Source organism: Chelon labrosus (assembly GCF_963514085.1).
Source record: "Chelon labrosus genome assembly, chromosome: 22".
In the NCBI taxonomy this organism is placed as follows: Eukaryota; Metazoa; Chordata; class Actinopteri; order Mugiliformes; family Mugilidae; genus Chelon; species Chelon labrosus.
This window is the reverse complement of record NC_140355.1, coordinates 13096419-13105682: the sequence shown is the minus strand read 5'-3', so window position 1 is coordinate 13105682 and position 9264 is coordinate 13096419. Positions and strand designations below refer to the sequence as shown.

The window sequence follows — 9264 nt, the reverse complement described above, 5'->3', positions numbered from 1 at the left end:
AGACAATATACAAAATAAAGATATGGTGTTGATAAACTCATGACACGAGGTGCAGTCAGGTTTCTGCTCTGGCCGAAAGTAACACTTCGCCAGTGTATGATGCTGCGCCGTCAGTCGTGTCAAATCACCGGGAGTCCTGTCTCCAAACGTGAATAAACCCAATCCTTTTGAGTAAAGTTTCTTATTCAGTTTATTAAAACAAATACAGGCCCTCATTTTAGATGTAACTTCCACACACATGTTAGGCTTTTATAAATCGCCCCCATTCCCACTGTTCATTATAAAAACTATTAATTTTTGCTGCATATATGTTTTCTTTGCAGCTGACGCCAGTAAGACCAATAAAAACGTTCAATTCGCCAATGCCCAGGTAGACATCTCAGGTATGATATCTGGAACTGGGTTTTGGGGGTCTTAACTTCGCTTTGAGTTATCTTAATTGGACTCTTTGCCCACTTCAGTGAACTCATGTGGACCGTCTAGGCTGTGTTCAAAGAGACTGTCCTCACCTCCCCAAACCGAGCATAAACACGGTGGCAGCAACTTTTGCGCAAGGCTGCACAGTCTCGGACTTCCAAGCGAATTTAAAGAACAATTTCCAGCTCTTGTAATTGGATAAAGCGAGTGACACACACACACTAAGAAATGGCATTTCAATGTTTTATTGAAACTTTCAAGAACACGATGTCGATGTTGTAAACTAGACATAACTCCAATACAACATAACCCACTGACAACTTAAGAAACACAAAAGAAACCTTCATATTTTTCGATTATGCGGCACTTTTACGATCAGGTTCGCAAAGTATTTTAATAAGAACAGAAACAAAAAAAAAGTCCACTTTTGTCACACTTCAACAACACTTATTTTACTTTTCTCCAAAAAAAAAAGAAAAAAGAAAAGAAATAGAAAAAGAAAAATTCAAGCCATTGGTGCAGTGCGTCGTCGCTTTTTCCATTCGTTTTAAACAGTAGCACTTCACACACGGGGACAACAAGTGAAAAATACAATGGCACATGAGTGTGAATAACTAGCTCAGTGGATATTTGGGAAGAGTCCATATTTTAAAAGGGGTGGGGGGGGGGGGAGGGGTGGGGGGTATAAATGCGAATGGCAACAAAAGGATAATAGCCCACAAACTATCTTTACACTGATATATTGACAATAAATTAAGAACAGATCCCTAGAAACAAACTACTCCGTTGTATTTACACGCAATAACAATATGAAATAATTACATAAATATCTTATATATCCCTATTTACACCGATGATCAATACTACCTTTTATTTCTTTTCTTTTTTTTAATATTTACTTTCAATTTCTGCTTCCCTTTGCCATGTTTGGGATAAATTACGCATGCTTGGGGCCATAGTTTTGTCCCGGAGCACCATTTTATTTGGCCTAGTCTGATTTCGAAAAGGCATGAAGAAAAATAAATTTGGTTCTAAAAACTGACAACCTGATTCAAAAATGAAATGAAATAAAGGAAAATAATTCTATTTAAAGCTGAATATTTTCCTTTTTTACGTTACTTTTTTTTGCGTTAAAATTTGGTTTTAGAGGGCATGCAACGTTTGTTCAGTCAATTAATGGCGTACGACAAAATACAGCAGTCCTTAAAAGGTAGGTCAAACGGTAGTGAATTCAAAAAGAAGTCGAATCAGTTTCAGAGTGCATATTAAAACACATTTCCCCTCGTGTACAATAAAGTTAGGAGACAGGACACAGCAGCAACTTCTCCTAAATCTGTAAGTCACACCCATGCCAACGTTTCAGTTTCAATACTTGTACGGTATTCAAATGACAGGATAAGTGTTGTTTAATTTAACAAAAAAAAAATAATAAAAGAAAGAAAGAAAGACATATACATATCAGATGTGTATTAAACAAAGTGCATTTCAGAAACTAAAGAGTCCAACAGTTCACGATTTTAGTTCTTTTTTTTTCTTTTAAAATCTGCATGAATCTACGAGGGTGTCCTCCTAAAGTCTTCATCGCCGTCAACACTTTTCAGGACAACAACGAAACGAGAAGCAGGTGGTGTGTTTGAAAAGAAAAGAAGAAAAAAAAATCCTAAGGGGATCCGCTCCGTGGCCTGTCCTGATTTGAGTCGAGTCCACTGACCAGGCGCTGGATGCTCTGAAGCTCGTTGGCGGCGTCTTTCTCGGTGCAAGTTTTTGGGGACATGGAGACCGATCCGGAGGATAACGTGGACGAGTGACTAGTCACCTCTGACGTGGAATCCAGGGTGACGGCAGACACCGGGCTCGCCGGGACAATGCCGTCCCCTTTCAGATCGGACCCGCTGCTTGCCATGGAGGGCATGGCGGTGGTGAGGAGAGTGCTGTCCGGTACCGTCATGGGGATGGAGTAGGGGCTGTACCTGAGTCGGGGGCGCACTGCGTTCAGGAAAGGGTGCCGGTGCACCGAGGAAGAGGCAGCGGAGGAGGCTGCCGCGGCTGCTGCCATGTAAGTGTACGGATATGGGAACAAACTGCCAAACGGTGACATGGCAAGGCCCTGCAGACAAACAGAGAAGCGAAGTGTGAACCACAAATTTGATAGCATATTGACAGCACACATTGCCACGCCGATCAAACGCACATTTGTGCCAAAATGCATCTCTTTGTTGCCTGACTAATGCGTAAAAATAATCATTCAACGTGATTTTACTTTCACGGATCCAAAACAGAATTAGCCCGCCGTGCTTTCTGCTTCCATTCACACACAATCTTTGAAAACCTAGTCCTAACAAAATATCCTGCAGGTAAACCTAAACAACATCTCTGGTGCTTTTTCCACAAAGAAAAAAAAAAAAAAAGTGTAATGCAAATGTTAATACCTAGTGTTAAGAGAATCTGCAGCTGTAACAAATGTTTTGACTTCAATAGGACAAAAAGGACATTTTTATTGTCTTTTAAAACGTAATCTTGTTTCCCTCTCTGAGTCATTTAGGCATTTTCATTGTAGCTCTAAAACATCAGACTTAATGAGCTCATATCAAAAGATTGCCTAACATGTCTAGCTGTTGCAAGGTGGTCTATGTCTCTGAGAGTCATTTTTTCTTTAAGTATGATAGCAATGCTCATATCCACAACACCAACAACAACAACTCCAAGAGAAAACTAATAAAACGTGGTCTCTAGTCAAATGCAGTTTAAATGCAGCTGCCTTGCTTTACTCAGAATACTAATAAAACAAAGTAAACAAACTGCAGCAAACAATATTCACACACACATCCGGTCTCAAAGTTGTTTAAAACACACATAAATGAAGTTATGGACTTTATATGTATCTCCATTTCTGACATATTAAACATGCCACATGGGCCTCCGAGGCCTAGTCTGCTATACTGTATATCCAATACAACATGTGCTCTATGAAAAGCTCTAAGTACAGGCCAAAGAAAACAGGTTTTACCTGTGATGCCAAGACATGTTGCTGCAGATGAAAGGGAAGGCCTGGCGCCCCCGTCAAGCTTTGCTGAGGGGATGCCATGCTAGTTGTGTCCATGGTGCTCACCCCTCCCGTGGACACTGCTGCCAATAGTGGTCCCATGCCCGCGGCCATGTTTGAAAATGCACCTCCCATATTGAACTGACTGGGGTGCAGGAGAAACGGATGCGCACTCCCCAGGTGATTGAAAAACTGTTGTCCCGTGAGGCCTGTTGGAAATCCAAAATTATGCAAGTGGTTGTGGCCTATGTGTGGGCTTTCAGTCTGAACAGTCAAAGGCATGAAACTGTCCTTGCTTATTGACCTACATTCGTCCGTTTTGGGCTGATCAAGGTTCGGGCTCTTGAGGTCTTCTCCAGAGCGGGTGGTACTGGAGATGACAGTGATGGGGCTCTGTCGTGAGTCTGCCTGACTTTTCTCAGTCCTATGACCGCTTTCGCGGATCCTGCTAGAGTCACTGTTACTAAATGGATGTCCCTTAGCTGGGCTCGCCTCATGGTCCTTCCCGTCCTCCGTGGTAGTGGAAATCTTGCTGGAGTCCGGACCATCTTTATTGTGTCCATCTTTGCTCTCATCGTCGCTGTCCTCGTCGCTGTCACAGAAATCTGTAGATGTAGGAAGAGGAGTTGGAACAGTCAGTTGTCTTGCTGCACATCGGCGATTCATGAAAATAATAACTCCAATTATCTGCCATACTGTCCTCAGAAGAGGAATAGAAAATTAACGCGTAGGACACTTATTGCACAATATGGGTCGACGTGTGATCAACGAGATGCACTAAGTCGGTTCAACAGCTGAAACATCGTTAAAGGTTACTATTATTTCCAGCGATGTTCGAGTGTTTACTGCTAATTGTCACTTTGCGTTATATTTTTGAATTTAGTTTGAATTTATTTTTGCACATTATCCGAAAACCATTAACAGCAGAGAAATATATTGTCTCCGCGGAGATTATTGTGCCATCAATTAGTGAGGATATTCATTTTTCGCGATGTTTAATCTCAATTAGACAGTAAAGGCAGATGGCTGCTCTGTTAATTTCCGAACTGTGGATGGATCGAACATAAATGATCTGCTATTCATTTACATTCATAAACTTTTCAACTCATTGCGTGTATTTTGTTAGAATCCTGCCTCGATAGAAATTTTACGACTTGACGCACGACTTGTGATCGGAGCTGTGACTGACGGTGGGGTCTGTCAGCCTACCTTTCAGGTGTGGGGGGCCCACTGTGGACACGGCGGGGGATGAGGCCTGGCCGAAGCACTTAAAGGAGGCCTGCTCTCCAGAGGAGTCGTCTGAAGCCCCGTTTTCCTTTTTCTGCTGCTCCTCGTATGAACGCATGGATTGCAGCGCCAGCTGTTTCCTGTGCACAAGTACCCAGGTTATTATAGGTGGAGGTCACAGTTCTCAGGTCAGAAACAATATCAGCAGTACGATGAATGATGCAGAAGCGCATTTAGACAATGTGTTTATTCCTGTTCCACGCTTTAACAATTACAGTAAATTCTTGCCTATTAAGCTATTTGATTAAAATGTGTGATGAGCCAAATTCCCTACGGCTCACCATAGGGAAGCTTAGACGCAGATTTAATCCGGCAAGATCATTGTCTGTCTTCAAGCAAGGCTTCATTTTTTTTTAAAATTTTTTCGCAATGCAGTTTCGTTTTTTTCTTACCTCTTTTCCCTTCTCCCATTGCCCGTGTCACGGAATCCTTTGGCAAATGGGTTATGGTCGATTTTCAGCTGGGTTATCTGAAATGAGTGAAAATGTGCGTAAGTATTAGTAAATAAATTGAATTTTGCGTAAAATGTTCTGATTCGTGATCAGTTTGAGCGCGATTTTACAATAGCCCACAGAACATGTTGCACCACAGGCCAGAGCTGTAGGTTACAGTAAAATATTTTAGGTTTCGCGGCTAAAACACACGTTAAACAAAACGCACAAGCGCAAAAAGACCACAGGAGGCCTTCCACTGGCACGTTTTCCCATGATAAGTTGCTTTGTTTTTAACTTTTTCAAAACTTTACTCCTGTGTCATCGTTTGCCAACAGTTTCAAAGAGCTTCTTTGATTTTTTTTTTTGATTTTTTTCAGAAATAAAATAAATGTTACCATGCAGTCAGACTCACAAAATGTCCCTACTTTGTTTCCTCCCTTTAACCTCAAAGATTTGCCTCTATTTGTTTCCTCATTTCTTAGCCCCTTACCCGTTTTGCGCACACACACACACATATACACACACTCTCTCTCTCTCACACACACACACACACGCAGGGGGAGAAAGAGGGTCTGGATCTGTGCCAAATCCGTTCCACGTGATTAAATAAAAGGAAGATAACCTGTATAACATTCCTCCGAATTATGACTTTGCTACCACAGGCTGGTGAATGTGGCACTTACTCGCAACATCACCCCCACTATGATACCCCACTCTCGCAGCCTCATGCAAATATGACGTCTTTCATATTTTATGACAACAAAATGGTGCGGATCGTGAAAGGCAGAGAGGAAAGCGCTTGTGACAGGGCAAGGGACAAACCAGCTCTGTTTGAGAAGATATCCAGGATATATCATAAGGCCCCTGAGCAATAATTGCGCTTACCTTGTCGTTCTGATAAGCAGTCACGGCAATGAAGTCCGTTTCGGGAAAAACGTAAGTCCTGAAGGTACTGTATGGTAGTTTGAGGATATCGTTGGCCCTCACGATGTGGAATCGAGGCTGATATTTGTGCATCGAGTTTAGAATGGTCTGCAACACACACAGTCATCAGATAATTAATTACATACTTTTAAAAAAGGTCCAGATATAAATGTTTGCGCACGGTTTAAATGCCGCGCTGACATTTGTGTTTGTTATTACAGAAAATGTCACAAATTCTTTTAAAATGTTATCCTGAAATCAGATGTGATTTTACAGAAAATTGACAAATTCATTATTATTAAAATAATTATACATATGGAATTATTTTTTTAAAAAAAACATTACTTCAACATAATGGCATTTATATTTGTATATTTTATTACTCGGCTCTAAAGAATTGTGACTTTCCAAATTAAAATAAAATACAGGCAAAATCATTTAACACAATGTGTATGTTAAAATGTTAAATTTGATAAATAGGAAAATGGACATACATTAGTTGAACTTACAAATCCATGCTTGTCGGAGATGTTGTTCGTCAGCTTGAGTTTGTGAAAATTGACGACTTTTGACATCCACTGTTCGCCAGTAGCCGGACTGTCCGGGTGAATGTACATCCTCTTTGGCATTTCGGGGTCGGCCTTTCCTGCCACCATCCAGCGGGAGTTATGAAACTTGTACCTGCAGTCGTCGGCTGCAACTATATCCATCAAGAGTATATACTTGGCCTTCTTGTCCAGACCAGTGCACCTCACTTTGAACGGAGGGAACATCCGCCTGTGGCAGAGGGAAACAAATCGTAAGCACTGGTGTTGTGGGAAATAAAACTGCGTAAAATATCAAGCTGTACTATTCTTAGACAACGAAAATTTAAGAGGTGTGTTAAATGAGTGCAAAAATATAAAACAAGCGAATGTATCTGTGGCAAAACTAAGTCGAAAAGTGTGTGACCATTCTGTGTAGCAAGTAAATAAATTTATTTTAACGCTTAATAAACGTCCACTGACTGGTGCCTTATTTTTAATGCCTCGAAAGGCACACACACAGCAGCCATCTTTGCGTACTGACACTACCACGATGACGAAAATAATTTAGTCAGAGCTTTACGCACAAAATTGACATTTACACGGAGGCAACTAAACTTTTGCCAAAAAGGAGCCATAAAAATAACACGAGGATTACACTCGAGCCACATTTTTCATCTCCAGGCTTGTGTATATATCTTTGGAGTTGGAAACTACTGTAATGGGAGGCCTAATAATATTAATAACAACTATATTCATAATGCCCTCCATTGTGTTGTATATCCCACCATTAAATGCATATTTGTGACCACGGACCTCTGACTTTGCTGCAGGTTGTATGAACAGATCTCTGCAACACTTTATCTACAGACTGGGATTCATTTACTCTATGAAACTAAAAATATATAACTTTTGATAGATTTTTGGTCCTATTATATCTTTTTTTAATCTTGTTGGGGTTACACAGTATCGTGCACTAAAAGCTATATTTGCATAACATTTGCTGATGACAATAATGCTGCTAAGTAGGTTTAATGATCACAAATTAGCCCAAGAGCATTGCATTACAAATGTATCCAAATCACAAACAGCGTAATGTCATGCTTTCTGTGTGCCTGATAGTATATTCTATGTCTGGAAAGAAAACACACACAAAAAAAAATATATTTCACCTTCCGGATTTTGTGATCACCATCTCAGTGCCCCTCTTGTGGAAAAGTTCCCAAAGCTCCTTGGCTTCCAGGTGAACTTTTGGGTCGTCCTCCACCTCTTCCTCAGGTTCCAGAGTTTTCAGAGGCCTGAGGTGGGCGGCCGCAGCCTGGTGCCCCAGCGAGGAGAAGTGGAGACCGGTCTCCGCGGCTCCCATGAGCTGGTCCATGATCGGTTTTCCCAAGGCGCCGGGCAGAGACAGGGAGCCGCTGGGAGGGAGAGCCAGGGCCGGGAAGAAGGGAGGCTGGTGACCCAGCATTGCACTCATGGCAAATTCCGGACCCCGGTGAGGTATAAACGGATGATATGCCATACTTGATCCTTGTATGACTGGATCTCTCATCAGGAAGTTCATCCAAGTGCAGGCAACAAATGTAGACGACTGGTCGGATGAAGCACAATGTTTCTTACAACAGTGGAGCGTATACGTACAAGAGCTGCGAATGGGGACAAAATAAAAAAGAGAAAAAAATAAATCTGAAGTTGGAAAGCTTTGGGAATTCCTCCTTCAAGACGGCAGGAACAAGCATCCACCGTTTCTCAGAAGTTGCTGTTGAATCTCTACAGACCGTTGCCGAATTTTGATCAAAAGTCTGCCAATGTAAAAATGTTCTCCATTAATCTTCAGGAGTGCTGAGAGACCGAATTTCTTCGGAGGTTGACGCGCATCGGACACCTTTCTGAGTGTCGCTGGCTCTCGGACATTAGTCGAATTAAAGCAACTGGGGTGAGTCACTTAATTGACTGCAGCGCATTCTTTCTCTTCTGCCGCTGTTTACAATATCGGCATTCCTGTTAAAATGGGTTCCTTCTTATTGGCTTCAGTCCTGCAGCGAGGGCGACGTGTTGAAATATTTCGATAGCGCCGAATAATCCCCCTGCCTTTACTTGCTCCGGACATGCACCCTCACACGCACACACACACTTTATTCCTCCTCTCTCTTTCGCGCACACACACATTTCAGAGAAAGACGTGTGCAGAGAAAGGAGTCCGCTGACGGCCAGAGAGAGAGAGAGAGAGAGGTGGTAAGGTCCCAGCTCCGTGATTTTCCTAGCGCCTCTGTGGCCCATAGGGCTTCATACTGTATGGATGTGTTGCATGTTACGAGTAGCTGCGCTCCGTTTGATTGGCTCTTTGACGCTTTCGGACCAATTGTGTGGCTGCGTAGGCGTGGTTTTAACAGGTCGGGTGGAGGGGACAGACTTCAGACTTATAAAAAGGTGTTTGGAAACTCAAAAGGGCTTTGCCGTGAAACACCACCCTGCCTCAGCCAGTGTTGTGTGAATATGTCAACATCGTTACAGAACTTGCGCTATCGGTCGGTCGGTGAGACCCAGCGAAGGGGAGCGAGCAGACAAGCCAAGCCGGGAATTCGGCTCGCTCTGTCGGCGTGATGTTGTGATCTGTTGCGCTGCTGCTGCCGCC

General features: G+C 42.4%; 1 protein-coding gene across 1 annotated transcript; it reads right to left on the bottom strand.

Moving 5' to 3' along the window:
* Positions 1 to 1129: 1129 nt before the first annotated feature.
* Positions 1130 to 8396, bottom strand: tbx3a (T-box transcription factor 3a). The gene is made up of 7 exons (XM_084571816.1): positions 7802 to 8396; positions 6615 to 6882; positions 6067 to 6213; positions 5140 to 5216; positions 4670 to 4827; positions 3425 to 4065; positions 1130 to 2524 (listed from the first exon to the last, which is right to left on the bottom strand). The coding sequence occupies exons 1-7, from the start codon at positions 8191 to 8193 to the stop codon at positions 2078 to 2080; spliced, it is 2130 nt and encodes a 709-aa protein (XP_084427942.1). The 5' UTR covers positions 8194 to 8396; the 3' UTR covers positions 1130 to 2077.
* Between the last annotated feature and the right edge of the window lie 868 nt (positions 8397 to 9264).

What these genes read in the sequence shown, in the direction of transcription:
- tbx3a (XM_084571816.1), bottom strand. Translation starts at nt 8,193, where the DNA reads ATGAACTTCCTGATGAGAGATCCAGTCATACAAGGATCAAGTATGGCA. An exon ending in TCTCCGACAAGCATGGATTT is followed by an intron (nt 6,214 to 6,614) that starts GTAAGTTCAACT and finishes TGTGTGTTGCAG; the next exon opens with ACCATTCTAAACTCGATGCA. An exon ending in GGGCCCCCCACACCTGAAAG is followed by an intron (nt 4,066 to 4,669) that starts GTAGGCTGACAG and finishes CTACATCTACAG; the next exon opens with ATTTCTGTGACAGCGACGAG.